The sequence below is a fragment of the Centroberyx affinis genome, unplaced genomic scaffold, assembly GCF_046629955.1.
Source record: "Centroberyx affinis isolate AG114_WGS23_722 - 3 ecotype Tasmania unplaced genomic scaffold, CSIRO-AGI_Caff_v1 ptg000637l_1, whole genome shotgun sequence".
Classification (NCBI taxonomy): Eukaryota; Metazoa; Chordata; class Actinopteri; order Beryciformes; family Berycidae; genus Centroberyx; species Centroberyx affinis.
Genome location: NW_027279263.1, coordinates 163144 through 178579, shown reverse-complemented (window position 1 = coordinate 178579; position 15436 = coordinate 163144). Strand labels below are relative to the sequence as shown.

The 15436-nt window shown below is 39.9% G+C and overlaps 2 protein-coding genes and 1 non-coding gene across 4 annotated transcripts; 2 read left to right on the top strand and 1 right to left on the bottom strand.

Annotated features, from left to right (window-relative positions):
* The first annotated feature begins 3374 nt into the window (after positions 1-3374).
* On the top strand, positions 3375-6442 carry LOC139643634 (stabilizer of axonemal microtubules 2-like). Its single transcript, XM_071518843.1, has 4 exons — positions 3375-3379; positions 3765-3947; positions 5032-5231; positions 5409-6442. The coding sequence occupies exons 1-4, from the start codon at positions 3375-3377 to the stop codon at positions 6440-6442; spliced, it is 1422 nt and encodes a 473-aa protein (XP_071374944.1).
* Positions 6443-7017: 575 nt separating this feature from the next.
* On the bottom strand, positions 7018-14506 carry larp7 (La ribonucleoprotein 7, transcriptional regulator). 2 transcript variants are annotated; one of them, XM_071518860.1, is made up of 13 exons: positions 14369-14506; positions 13395-13613; positions 13008-13108; positions 12759-12842; positions 12090-12254; positions 11883-11985; positions 11390-11713; positions 10425-10578; positions 10145-10287; positions 9271-9383; positions 8293-8452; positions 7835-7926; positions 7018-7439 (listed from the first exon to the last, which is right to left on the bottom strand). In XM_071518860.1, the coding sequence occupies exons 3-13, from the start codon at positions 13071-13073 to the stop codon at positions 7362-7364; spliced, it is 1482 nt and encodes a 493-aa protein (XP_071374961.1). In that variant the 5' UTR covers positions 13074-13108; positions 13395-13613; positions 14369-14506; the 3' UTR covers positions 7018-7361. The 2 variants fall into 2 exon arrangements, with proteins under 2 accessions (XP_071374961.1, XP_071374962.1); XM_071518861.1 differs by having other exon boundaries at positions 11438-11713.
* An 856-nt stretch (positions 14507-15362) lies between these two features.
* trnai-aau (transfer RNA isoleucine (anticodon AAU)) lies at positions 15363-15436 on the top strand. Its single transcript has one exon. It is a non-coding gene; the product is annotated as a tRNA-Ile (tRNA).

The window sequence follows — 15436 nt, the reverse complement described above, 5'->3', positions numbered from 1 at the left end:
TCCAGCCTTTTTGCATTTTAATGCATCTCTGTGAGGATTCATCTCGACTCCAAATTACTCAGAGAGAAAATGAAGCAGATGGCTGCGGAACATGAGAGCAAGTGCACAAGGGTCTAAGTTATCAATCTAGCTTTGAATAATCAGGCTCCTGCTGCAGTTTTTTCTCCTTACTAGGTTTCCCATAGAATCCAATATATTCTTCAATAATTTGATTTAAAAAAAACTCTTAACAACTTGACAACATACCTTCTGAACTGCCAGGTTATCTACTTGGTCCCTCAGATTGGCAAGGTCTGTGTGTTGTTCCCTGTGACAGTACTGAACCTTCCTCCAAGTCATCTTCTTTCCAGTGCAAACATTTCTCCCTTGTATGTTCTCCTAAGTCATAGAAATTTCTTAGCGTAAAATAAGTTCAGTAACATACGGCATGCATATATTTTCGACAGCATAAACGTCAAACATCTTTATTTTACTATAATGTCTTACTTAATAATGATGGATCAAGACAGTCATTAGAGAGTCATTACAATTTGCTGTAATTTGAATGGTCTCTGGTGGGTGTTTTATGTTTTCCTAAATCTCCCTTTTGAACATGTTTATGGCTTACTGCAAAATTAGGATGCAAAAATGAGGAGAACTACTCTTGTCCATAGTGTGGAAATGCAGATTTACAACTCATGCTACATGTCCATCAGAGACCATAGCTACACAGCAGTCTCATCTACTTGTCAATTTCCCCATGCTCTAAACCCTTTCTCTCTCTCTCCCCACACAAAAAGACAACCTGTCTGCAGAGACCACTGCCACTTCCAAGAGTTTGGATTGCATTGGTTGAGTAGACTATAGTGCAATTGTCCGGAAAGCCATGCATGTGCTTTGAGTGAATACACTTCAATCCCATCCACTGACTGCACATGCAGCCATATTGTTCCTTGTTGTCTTGTTAAGTCTTGGTATTTGAAAAGGTTATAAAAAGTCATACTGAAAAGGCCCACAGTAACAAAATGATGGAACAATAATGTATATTTTTTCTGGCATGCAATCTGGAACAAAGTCAAACTACTACTACTACTGTTACTGCTGGTGATAAAACTGAGACAAGTGCTGGAAAGTGATGCTTGTTCAGGTGAAGAGACGTAAAATGCCAGCTCCAATGAAAAGAAATTGCTCCACAATCTTGCAAACATGCATTCAAGGAAAAAGGAATACATATATGTGTTAGCCTGTATGTCAAATTCTTTTGCAGGACTTAAGGAATGAATATAAGCCATCCTCAAGACTCCATCGCAGATTCATTACATCTAAGCCTAATTACTCATAACTAGCACACACAGGCTCTAAATTTATAATTCCTTGGCAACTGTTGCATGACCTGAGAATAACCAGGCTCGATTTGCCAAAACTAGGACATGATGTTTCATATAATGAGGGCAAAAGACAACAAATGCCACACATGGGCAGTTTTTCCAATACTTGTATTTGTGATTTATTTCAAGTGTAAAACAAGCTACTTTCTTAAAAGATGCCTCTGCTCTCAGAACAGTATTTCAAGTGTTAATTAATTTTGCATAGCATTCAGAAAACAAAAAGCCTAAGCAGAGCAACTTAAACAGGTATTTAATAGGGTTACACCAATACATCAGTTTGTCAATATATCGGGCCGATCGTGGCCTTTTATTAAATATCAGATATCAGCCATCAGCCAGTCATGTTGTCCACCTTCTATATGGATGTTCCTAATGAAACTGTTTTCTTTGCACATTTTATTCAGTCATTTCATCACTTATGTTTCAATGTAAATTAAAGGCCTACTGTATTCCAGAATTTTCCCTTCCATTAAATAAGTGCGGTGAAAAGGTGTTTCCATCCTGCCAAGAATGACATTATGGGGGAAACACTGAATACTTTTAATGTTTTAATGCATGAAAATAGTCAAATTGAAAGATATTGAATATCAGCTATCTTTGACTTCAGTCTGAAAATATTATCGGTACATACTGTAGTATTCACTGATTAAAAAAAGGCAAATAATGGTTCTCCATCATAAGGTCTCAGCTCAGACCAAGTAGTATAAGTTTGTTCCAAGAGGGCAGATTGTGTGGCAGGTGTTTTGTTAAAGGGACATTGTGTACTTTCAACTGCAAATCCAATCCCAGGACTCATGTCTTTATATGTGGATCCCAAACAAAAAGACCACCAAAGTAAAATTGTTCATGATCTGAAGTACATAATCACTCTCTGTATGTTTATACAGCTATGCATGCCATCTTGTGGACAAAAGCAGCTATGCCCTTGAATGAGTACCCCCCTTGCCCCAACACTTACACACACAAAATCCTCCATGTTTAATACAACTGATAGCAAGCAAATTTGTAAAGCAGGGCAAATAAAATTACACTTGTATCCATCATCCGGGTCCCTACATGTCCTCTTGGTACCATTGGTGGATCACTGGATAAATTCAATATGCCTATGGATTACAATATTGTAATGAGTGAATCTCAAAGTCATTTCACTCTATCCTGGAGCCTCTACGAAATTTGCCAGTTCATTCTCGTTAGCTAACCGACATACTACAGTACAAATTTAAGACCATAGTTAGAGTAGTGATGGAAAAAAGCGGACTCTATATCCACTGTCCACATAACAACATCCAGTGTGTGCGCCAACCTGTGGGCAGGTTACAACTTCTTACACTCCCCTGTGTGGATCCTGCTCTCTTTTTTTGGACTTGCGTCAAAGTGACAGATGGAGAGTGCTGCGACCACAGCCTGGCAAGTCACGTTGAAAAATGTCCGACTCAACTGCAACCTTGCACATTCAGCACGTAGACTATATATATATTAAAAAAAACAAAAAAACATTCGCCGTTTTGATGGAATAGAAGTGACCTCGCATGTTCGAAAATGTTAGGCTGAAAAAAAAGAAGAAAAAAAAGGATGCACGTACAAATATAGCACTACTCGATGTTTTATTTTTCAAAAGTGGCTGCTACGCGTATGTACAACCCATCAGAGGAGAGCCTGGAATCATCTTTACGCATCAAAAACGCGCATCATCATCATCATCATTAAATCATCATCAACATCATCGCCCTTGACAACTGCTCCTGTCTGGCATCGCAGAGAGACAGAGAGAGAGAGAGTAATCCACTGAGTTTATTTTTAGAAGCTCTCGGTCGCTACGTGCAAACACAACCCATGTTCCTCCGGTCAATAATTCAAACGCTGTAGGCCTACGGCGAGAGACGGAGAGCAGGCAACAATAGCTCCAAGGCACACGGCGTAAAAACGCACACAGGCCGCCGCCTATCCAAACGCGCGATGCATCCCACAATGATATAGACTACAAGCTGCTCACACCAAGTCACATCAATGAGGTGAGATCATGCACTGATGCTGTTCCTGCGTTTCCTGTGACATTATCTTTGACACACAGTAGCTGCATGATATGCTATTCTAGTTTTGCTATTCTAGGGTTGCTAGGTTTTTTTTGCAGAGGTCTTCATTTCCATTTGTAAAGGGGTGTAGGCTATTCAAGTGTCGATTGCGAAATTATGCCATTAAATCAAATTATGGGGACATTGTGTAGGCTATACAATATCCCCATGTAGGCTATAGAATTTTGTAGAATTATAGAGGTAGGCAGGCACCCAAAAACTACAAACCACTTAAGATATTACTCCAGAATGTTAATGCTATTGCTGTTGGGCCAGCAAATTTAACCTGCAAACAACTAGAAAACAACATCTCCCTGGTCCACAGGAGGCACCTGTGCTCTTTGAGAGCCCACACCGAGGAGCCATGTGTCCAGGTGCCAGCCTGCACGGCCACACAGCCCCGGGAAAAGCTCCTTGAACACCGCTACACTGCTCCAAAAAACTCCAAAACATACAAAGATGAGAGCCAGCAATTAGAGGGGAAGAATGCCGATGTGACTACTTTCAAGTAAGCTTTTACATTGTTGTCTTAATGTCAACTAAAAATCGACATTTGATGAACATGTCATGCTAACTTTAGCCGTTTTTTAACAGGTTCTGAAAAGTTGCTCCTATGTTCCTGCAGCATTTTAAGAGGTGGAAGAGAAAAGCTCTAGGTTAAGTCAGAGGATATAAACCCAAAAACATAAAAAATAAAAAACCCCAACCTAACAACACAACTGTTTGTGGTGTACCTTGCATTCCTGGGTCCAGTATGTTGTTTGGTGGTGGTGAATATTTTTTTTGTTCCTCTGGATAACCGGCCAAACGTTGACGACGTGACGTCACGTCGAGACATTTCCAGCGCAGCTACAATGTTTGTTGGAGAAAAATTTTCGACAACCTAAAATAACAACGGTAAACGTTCGGCACTGGTGTCAGTTTCTTGAATTTAAAGAGGGTTTTTGTTGTTTTTTGCACAATTTTGCACCGACGTTCAACAATCATACAGGGAGAGATCCATCGTAGAAGAGGCAGGCATGCTAATTTCTCCACCGACAGTAGCCTCAAAAGACCAAGTAAGACATGTTGTGTTTTGAATAAGACTCACTTTTTCTAGACTGAAAACTCTGACTCTCTCGGAGTTACTATCGCTATTGCTCTTTCCGCCTGCAAGACCCAGCTGGATGCAAGTCCAGTTCTCTGGGGGCTGTCGAAAGTAATTCTGGAAAATGTAGGAAATCATCAACTGGGCTAAAAGTAGACAAGGCAGGTTGATGGAAAGTGGATACAACAAAAAGGCAAGCTACAACACATGCCTTGAACATCTCAGGAACAATAGAGCAACGTTTCTGACACCACTGAGGTTAGCATAGGATTTATATGGGATGTGGAGAGTTTTGTGGAGTATAAAGTGTTAAAGACACATTTTTGAAACCCTATACGATTGATGAATGAGAATAAAACAAATACCAAATATGCCAAAAATAGATGAGGTAATATCTTGTAAAGCAAAAATCAAAAACACTTATACTGTTTGTTTATTCTGACTGACAAGCACAGTGCTTGCTTTGCCAAAAATGTCTTGCAAACATTTAAAGCATGTTTTTCAGATCAGCCAATGTGACCCACAAACTCATGCAAAACCCACCAAAGGTCCTGAAGCCATACATGCCACCTGAAGGCCACATGAGATGCACCAGCACTTATGCTCAAGACAATCCCATACACACTGTGGAGAAGCATATAGCATGCAAGGTGGAGGAGTACCATCCTCCAACAGCAAAAATGGTTTTCCAGTCAGTCTACAAAGGTAAGCAACTTGGGGATCAGTGTGGGGGACTTGGGGATATTTGTCAAAAAATATAAGTGACATTATCTAAAAAAAAACCTGAGACACAATTACAGACCATTTTCTCTTAAGTGTTCTGGATATCAACAACTAATGTATTACAGCCTGATTCATATCCATTCTCATTGTCTTTTTCAGATGATTTCCGAGCATGGAATGCTCACAGGCTCCAACCATACAGGCTGTGTGACAACCTGAAAGTCAACGAGGGAAAATTTGAAATGACCACTACGTCCAAGGATGCCTACTGTCATAGAAATCTTGTTAAAGTGACAGAGAACTTCAAACCAGTCCCACAGATGCGAGAAAGTCTACCTTTTGAGGGCATCACAAACTATAGATCCCAGTATGTCAACCATCCAGTGCAGTCCAGGAAACCCAGGGAAAAGTCTCTTTACCAGCCCAACAGCGCTCCACTTAGCAGGGTCTTTACAAGCCATCAGGACTATAAGGGTCTACCAACAGAGCCTGCAAAGTCTTTTAAGCCCAAGGTGGCTTGGGAGAGAAACCCAGCAGCCTTTGACGGGACCAGTGAGTTCGGTGAGAAATTCAAGACCTGGCCCCTTGGACCCAAGTTCCATCACAAGGCTGAAGAGTACCGCCCACCACAGGGCCGCATGCTGTTCCTCTCCACAACACATGGGGACTATACAGCGCAGGAGTGCCAGCGCCCCAAGTCGGCCCGGCCACCTGTACAAGCCTGGATGAAAGACAAGGAGCCCTTTCAGGCAATGTCCACCATGAAAGAGGATTACAAAGCTTGGGGCACTGTGCGACGCTCCCCTATTGTCCACAAAGAAGAACTGGAGAGGCCCAAGGAAGCTTTTGAGAAAACCACAACCTCCCGATCAGAGTACACACCTAAGACCGCCCAGCGTGCCGTCAGCTGCAAGCCCACGCCGAAGCCTTTGAGCCCCAAGCCCATGTTGGACGAGACTACGGTCTATCGTTCCAGCTACACAGCGAAGGAGATACCTCGATGCCCCGTTCGGAACGGGGCACCCCCCGGCTTCGAATACAACTCCATGGGGGTTGACGGACACAGGCTTTACCGGACCATCTCTGCGGGAACAGGGATGACTCAACCAGACAGTGGCATCAGTGAGAAGCCATCTCAACCCCACCAAAGAATTCCCTGCATGGTTTCCAGCAGGACCAAGAGGGCTTCCTAGAGACCGGACCACTGACAAGCACCACATCTAAAAAGGAGTGTTATGTAACAGTCACACTACCTCAGGTATTTTCTACCTTTCTACCAATACAAGCAATAAAGGATAGTGAGCCGATTATGTAATGGCAGCTATTTTTACATTGGTAAGCGTCTCACTGCTGTTCCTCAGTACATCTCATTTTGAATGTTATGTAACTCATAACATTGGAGCCAATGCATAATATACCCACACCCTAACAATGCAAAATTACTCTTTTTACTTTTAATATCTTTGAAGAATCCAATGTGTCATTTTAGGGTGAACCCTTCATCTAAACTACATTAGTGTTCAGTTTAATTGTTTGCAGTGAAAATTTCATACATGAAAGTTGATCCATGTCCTACATATTTTGGAGACCAACCACCATTATCACTAAGGAAACGTATGACATTGTGTTTGCAGCTGTTTTGCCTACATTTCCTTAATTTGAAATCTGTTTTTTGTTTTTTTCCTACAAAATATTAGGTAAAGTTCAAGGCACAATTATGTTGGTAATATACAACAAAAATACTTTATTCATCAAATAATGATGTTTATTTAAAAATCTTCAAAAGAAAATGCCATGACTTGTTCAAATGTCTTAATCGGGGCAACTTCATATTTACAGCATATACAGATAAAAAAAAATGTCTAATGGCTAAACAATGTTGCCAAAAATTGCTTTATGCATAGCAGCATTGTACATTGACTTTGGGGCTCCAGTGCAAGAAGATAAAGGGGCATTCTGCATTACTAATTGCTCAGCTTCTCCTTCAGTTCTCTTTATTCCTAAATTTACACATTATACGCGGATTGTCCCCCTCAAAAACTGCATCATGTAAATTCAACCAGGTTAAAAATGTATGGACATCAAAGACCAATTTTGACAGTTATGAAGTTTTCAGTCTTCTTGGAAACGGATGTGCTTATGAGCCTCCTTGGCCCGGGCGATGATGATTTTTTCTGCTTTAGATATGAGCTGAAGTTTAAACAGAAAATGAAAATTAGATGCAAGAGCAAATGAACAGATTGTTTTAGCTGTAGTGATGGTATGTCACTGGGTGTGTTTATACAGTATGTACAAATGATTCCAAATATTAGCCCATATCCCAAAATGGATTGTATTCAGGATAAGCTCCTTACAGTATATGTGTCTTTATTCCCCAATCACAGATCGGGAATGTTAACATGAAATCAGAGTTTATGCAGCCTGTAATCATGTTTCCTATAATTTCGTTAAGACCCAATACAATGTATTGTAAACAGAATATGTTGTTCATATACTCAAAAACAGAATACTTAATCAATGATATGTTATTGTGCATGTAAACACACTATGTATTTCTATATGGAAATTTTAAAGGAAAATCCCACCTTTTCGGTACCCCGCTTCTTTTCCCTTGGACGGTTCAGCTTGATTTGACGGTCCACCAAGATCTTCTGCCAGTACCTTTGCTCATGGTCACCTGTAGAAGGCATTGAACAGAGACTTTAAATTCATGCATTTATTGCCTGACTATTAAAGTTCACTCAAAATAAAAGTTGATTTTTAAGCGTTTAAGTGGTTCAACTGTTTAAGTTCAACTGTGAGGCCTTTTGAAATACCTGAAGAACTTAGAAAAGTAGACATTATCCAAATAAATTATTTTCACTGTTATCAATTATGAAAACCAGAGTGCCAACTCAATCATCTCACTTCCTCTCCTGACCTGCACTGCTTATATGTATGCACATTGGCTACTTTAAGTGTAGCATTCATAAAGTATACACAAAGTGAAGTGTATGAAAACTTTTCTCCCTTGAAATGAGGAAATAAAAAATAAAGTTCATACCAGAGAGAATCTCGAGTTTCCAGCTATGTTCTTTCTGGAGCCCTGCTCTAGCGTCAATAATGGCTTTAGCTTCTTCTGGGGTCTTAAAGCGGATGTGACCCTCGGCATCCCCTTCCAAGATGTCAACGTACACCGCTGGTGATATTTTGGAGAGAGCATCCTACACAAAAAAAGCACATACTTTTACTATCTTGTACAGTACACAGATGAGAACCTTGTGTTAATGAGCATTTATACTTTTTTTTAATACAGATTCATGTCTCAGAAAATAAATTACATTTGAGAGATAGACAGTGAGGTTTTGGCCATTTAGCCTACATTTGAAAATGACCAGATTATCAATCTTACACAAAGATGTGCAATCTCACTCAAGAATCTTCAGTCTTTGTAATTAATGTAACCTTTAAACCCTCAATGAGGAGCAGGGAGACATACATAATAAACAGACATTTTGGCAATGTTTCACTTCATCTATGAGCCTGTGAACTGTTTTTAGCTGTTCAGAGTCTCAACGCCGTCTGACTGTGTGCAGAAACATAATCAGACAACAACTCTCATGAAAGTATTTCCAAAGAGCGCTTTCTGTTTTGTTGAAGTCTAACATAAATTTTCGGAACAAAACTGCTGTCTACGGCGGTCCATTTCCTTACTTTTGAGATGATGCACTTGTACCATCATGGCAACTATATAACCAAAAAGGGGTAGTGGAAGTGTGCACATCCAACCTAATATTTAGGCCAGGTTCTGGATAAAGTCATGACATTTTTTTTTTTTAATGGAATATTCTCACTGGATTAGAAAACAAAACAGCCGGACAAAGACTTTAGGATCAAAATGTCAAAATGCATCAAATAAAGTCATAAGAAAGGAGCTCTAATCCTGTGTTGCGAATGTTCCTTTTAGAACAACTTCATAACCAAACACAGATACAAATGAATGCCACAAAAGGTTCATGAGATGCTCTGAGGTATACGGCACCTTGATGAACTTCCTCCCTGGTAGCGGCTTGATGTCTGTAATCTTGATGATGACGCCACTCGTGAACTGAGGGCCCTGGGCGGTCTCTTTTTCACTTTTTTTACTCTTCTCAACTACAAGGGAAAAAAACACAAACAAAAATTGTTGCATTAAAACAGAAGAGGTGCTTTTTTTGTGAATCCCAATCCTATTAGACTATTCTTACCAACACTTCAAGAGCCCCCCCCCCCATCTACTGTGAACAGTCAGAGGCTGGATAGGAGTTACATGTCAACATGAGTCTCAGATTTTGCCACTTGCTTATCATTAAATTTATTGGACTTTTTGGGTGATAGGGCCATTTCAAGACTTTTGAAATGATAAATTGAATTGAATGTTAAAGTGATAGCATTTGTAATTTAATGGGTGAAAAAACAGATTCCACCAAATGGGGATAACAAGCTATGAGCTTTTATAAATTTAGTATTCCAAAGAGAAATACATAAGGTTTTAACCAGGGTTAATAGAAAAGAAAAATGTTTTTTTTCATTTCCACAGGAAACAGAATTAACTGATCAAAGAACTTTTTGTGCCTACATTTTCTTCCACGTTATGTTTTGGCTTTCATTGTGAGCATATAATAATGAGTTGAGTTTAAGTTCACTTCTACTCACATTCAAATCAGTTTAAAACTTTCTAATTGACCATTGCCTATGGCGGGGATTTTAGTTACTGGATTTTCTCTGTCAGACAAGGACAATGGAATGTATATAGGTATTCAACCATGTACTGTATATTTTATTAATGTTTTTGCACCAGAGGTGCTCTTGTCCCATTTTAACATGCAGTCAGCAGTCAGTCCAACTGAACTGGAATCAGCAGAGAGCGAACTCACAGTTTTCATTTTGGAGATCACCGTCTGTCTCCTTCAGACTCTTGTCCTCCCTGCGGTCGATCCTAGAGATGCACTTCTTCAGGGACGCCATGCTCCGCTTCTGCAGGGTCAAGTACTCCTGCTTCAATTCAAGCCATTCTTTCCTAGGACGAAAGCGATAATTACATCATGATTTTTTTGCCCCAAGATGTCCACGCAAGTTTTAGCTCTCAAGGGGTTTTTGCTTATGAATTCATTCATGTTGACGTCATTGGTGAAGGAAAGGGAAGAGGGAAATTACTTGGAAAGAACACGGAGTGGGATGACTTCTTCCCCAATTTTCAATTTCTCCTTGTGTTTCTTCTTTCTCTTCCTTTTTGCTTTTAGCATTGAATCATCCCTCTTGTCCTCTCCCTCGTCAACCTCTCTCTCCTTGTCACTTTCAGTAGGTGGATCTGAAGGGAAATAAAAACACTTGACACTGCATCAAATATCCCCTTGTGGTTTCAGTTCTCCAAAGACAAATGAGGGATCATCGTGCAAAAATGTGACGTCAATTTAATTGCAAAATGCACACCTTGATTTTGTAAAAGAAGGAAAAAGGAGAGGATAGAGAGAGGAGAAGGGGAGATGCACAGAGAGAAAGTAACTGCATCTGAACCATCTTTAACTAAATAACATGTGTTGTGGCTCCACAGTGATGATACTGGTCTCTCATGATTTTTACTCACACGACTGTACTCACCATACTATCTTAGCTTGATATAGGAATAGTCTCATTAAAATATACAGAATCAGAGTTTAAAGTAATAGCTGGGCTCACAGCCCACTGTGTATCTATTGTCGGTCAACACAATATTAGTTACTAGTTTATTTTAGTGAAGGCTTCACCAGGGTATCTGCAGGTTTCACAAAGTCAAATTCTCTTTTTATGCTACCTGGAGTTGAATTTAAGATCAATTAAAAATCCAAATAAAGAAACACAGCTGGCAAAACCAGCATATTTCCGATTGAACATAACTAATAAAACCTATGAAACTATAAATGGGCAATATAAGAAAAAGGACAACATGAAATCAATCGTGTGAAGACAATAAGAACAAAAAAAACTGTTCTGTATTAATCTAAAAGTTGACATGCAGTGCAAAGAATCCTGTCATTGCAAGGTGGAAAATGACCTGTAATAACTTTAGGAGATATTTGAATGCTTTTTAATGTCTTTAAAATTAATTTAATACTTGACCTGAGGATACCCAGATCACCTACTTTTCATGTCACTCTTTGTTACATTCCTTTCCTTCTCTCCATCTTCACCTTCGCTGGTCTTCCTCATCTTGGCTGGCATTTCACCCTGACCTTGACTTTCAGCTCCCTCTGCCGTCCGCCGTCTCTTTCTCTCCGACTGTTTGGCCGCCGTCTTCTGCGTGTTGGAAGTCTCGGCCTCAAAACTCCCTGCCGCCGAGCGCTTCCTCTTTCGCTCCGAGGGCTCCGCTTCCATTTCCTGCTCTTTGGCTTCATCCGCAGGTGTCTCTACCAAGGCACCCTCTTTCTTTTTCTTCTTCTTACGCTTTTTCTTCTCTTCTTCCTCACCTACAGGAATGGATGAGGTGGATATAAACACAGCAAACCGCGCCAACAGCCTCTCTCGATATAATGCCATCACCAGGTATCTTGTGTGCCAGGGATTTCGAGTTTTTAAGTGGTAGTGAGTAGCAGGAATGTAAAAGGAATAAAGAATTTCCTTTGTAACTAATCATACCTGATGGGGGGATGTCGGGTGGTAGAGGGATAGGCTTCCTATTTTTGGTTTTAGGGAAAATCCCTGGCTTCCTGGGAGCATCTTCAGGAGGGTTGTTCAGCATCTGTTTCAAATACAAGCTTACCATGAGTTCTGTCTGCAAAACAAACACTGGATTGGCAATAATCGTCACATACTGAAGGCAACAGTGAAATATTTAGTCATCACCTCTATGGCTTTCTGTGCGTGCTCCTCTGTCTCAAACTCCACAAAGGCAAAACCCTTGGAGTCGCCTGTGCTCTTGTATCTGGGTACGCTAATGTAAACCACATTCCCGCATTTTGTGAACACTCTCTCTATCCAGCCGTGCGTCACGTCCTTGGGCAAAAGTTCCTGAAAAATACATGTGATACAGTGACTCAATAATGTTCTTGTGGTAGATGTACAATGCACGATCAATGTATGAGACAGTCAACAGTAAAGGGTTCAGTGTAAAGTGCTTTTTCTGGCATTGAAGAAACAATAATCATCATCCCTAAGTAAATTTTAATCAGCAATAAGTTCATCACCTTTATCTGATGCATTTCCTAATGTGTGCAGTGTCAAGAACACTGAGGCCTTCTCAATAACAAAAGATGAGGTATTTAAGGAACATTTTTTTAATATGTGAGATGATGTTTTCCACTGCCATCATAAAGTTGCAAGGTCCACACAATCAGTCGATACCAATACATTAAAAGGTGGCCTTGACCTCTAGATGATGAGTGAGTTAACCTTTGTTTGGCCACAACCTGGAGGTTTCACTTGAACATTTGTTATTAGACATGGTGAAAAGCAAATGGGGAGTGCATACAATTTACGCCGCAAATAAAGGCAAGAAGAGGAAACTTTCTTTACCACATAGACTGTGCGGCTGTCTACATCCTTTGGTACCTGTCCAATTGGAAGCTGACGCCTTACTTTATTTCCCTCTAGGTTCACCTGGAACACAAAAAACAACAAAACAATATTTTAATTTAAGCTTGATTTCAAGACATGATAATCTCCACAGTGAAGCAAAAACTGTGCCAATGCAACAATTACAAGATATGAGTGTTTTCCCCCAAATTATCACAAAAGATTTTGACAAGATTCACTTTACAGTACCTCAACTATGGATGAATTTTTCAGTGCCCTTGCAATCAACTTGGTGTCAGTTGTCAGCTTTTTCATTCGGTTGAAGCTCGTCAACACAGATATGTCAACATCTAAGAAACACAACACATTTAGGCCCAAAGTTAGAGACAAAATCTAATGACTGCAACTGAATATCTCTTCGCACAGCAGATATTGTGAACCCAGTTTATGTCCACAAATCATATTCGACTTTTCCAGATGAAATATTTGCGCTGAAGGTTTCATGATATATATATTCCAAACTGCTGCATCAAATTAAACCATAATAATAGTCAAAATAACAATAACTTTATCTGTAATGCAGCACAAGGTCATTAAAGCAGATATTTAAGACCAGAGATATTAACAACCCCTTACATCCATCCCGTGACTCGTCAATGAGTTCTCTGAGAAAGCGGTCCTTGTGAAGGTTGATCCGAACCAGAACTCCACCTGCTTCTTCACGTCGCCCAGCAGCTGTTTGACACGGGACCTCTTCTTCTTCTCATTCTCCTTGTTCTTACCACTGGGATCTGCAGCCGCTGCAGGTCTCCTCTCTGTGTCAATCATCATGTGGGTACAACTGGGGCTAGACAGCTACGTAGAACAGTAACAAACACTCATAAGGCAGAACATTAAGTTTATAATCTCTGGCATTTATACTACTGGTGTGTTCACAAGACAAAGATAGAGTAGTACTACTAGTAGCTAAAAAGGGCCAAGGTAAAAGGAAGAGCTCTCATAAAGAATAAAAGGAAAAATCTAACCTAATAAATAATGCCTGATATTCCTAAAATCCTAAGCGGTTTAGTGTATATTTGTAAGTCGCCATAACCTACACGTGTCATCAAGAGAGACTTTCAAGTGTGGCTCTATATACAATCATAGGAGGCACAAATTAGTGGACAGAGTCACATTACCTAGGGTGATTTTACAGGGGTAAGCACACAGTCAGTGTCGTCACCACTATGAAATAAACCTCACTGGCTCTACAGTCCATAAAGTCAGGGCAAAGTCAACGCAGCAACTGTCTCATATTAACATCACTTCGGATCGTTATTAAAAACGAACACAGCTTGCTTGGCCCGTATCTACAAATTAGTATGCTGTAAGATTACTTGGTTAAAACACCGTTGGATTCATTAAGATTTAGTAACTCTTAGTTAGGTTATCAGTTCTTGCATTGCTAGCTAAAGATGTGTTAGCAAGCGACTCGAGTTACCATAGTACCAAACGCGCCAACTTTAGCTAGGAAGCTATCGAAGTTACATTGCCAAATTGTGGGTGGTGACAGTTTTACAAACACTGCAGGCAAACACACTGACTTTTTATACCCGTCAAACACAACTTACCAGCTGCCATACAGATTTGAAAAACGTATCCTATCTGGAAGAAGAAAGCACGTCCCGTTTAGTACGCAGCATATACTAAAATAATATAAAACTGCAAATAGCTAGTGGGATTTCATACAAACGGCATTGGCTCGTTTTTTGTGTCTTGTCGCATAGTAAATTCGTCATACCAGTGTCATGCAATCCAAAAAAATAAAACTTCCGGGAAAATGTATCAAAATAATATGCATCTAGCGTGCAACGTTTTGACTGCTGTGCACAAACGTTAAAATAAAAACTTTATTTATTTAGCACATTTCATACGTAATGGTGCCATTTAACAGAGAGTAGAATAATTGCAATTTAAAATGAAAATAAATAGAAGTAGAAAACACATCTATGAAAATAAACAATATATTTAAGCAAGGATTTTTCGTAAATGAAAATAGTGTTTTTTTCCTAAAATGTTCTTTTCATACGACAGTGGAAGATTTTTTTTGTTGTTCAAATATGTACACCGCAAAACAAATTGAATGCTTTTATTATGAAAGGAAGACAAATCGAACTTCCGGTCTGATTTCGGCTGTTTCTCGGCTTGACGCATTTGCTCCCATCAAGTGCTGTGGGAAACAAAATAGTGTATTTGCGTCCTAAGAATGATAACTTCGTTGTCATTTGAAATCACAATTCACCATGAATGTAGCACGAGTGATGAAGCTATCCCGATGTGAGTTTAGTTGATTTGATTTTTTTTTTACAGCTGTGTCCCTTATTTTTGACGTGTCGTGTTATTTCATCTTCAACAGGAGGGGAGATGGGAAAGAAGGCTCCTCGCATTTTTTGTTTTGTTTTTTTTTAATCGTAGAGGTACTTTGACTTTAGAGTTATCCAGAGAAAAAGAGAGTAATCCAGAAGGCTAACTATTGACGACTTTTACGTTTTAGCAATACGAGTCTCTCAAGTTCGTCAGACTAGTCACTTAAATTGTAACGGTTGAGATATGTTCTCGTCACGTGGCCGGTTAGCTCAGTTGGTTAGAGCGTGGTGCTAATAACGCCAAGGTCGCGGGTTCGATCCCCGTACTGGCCA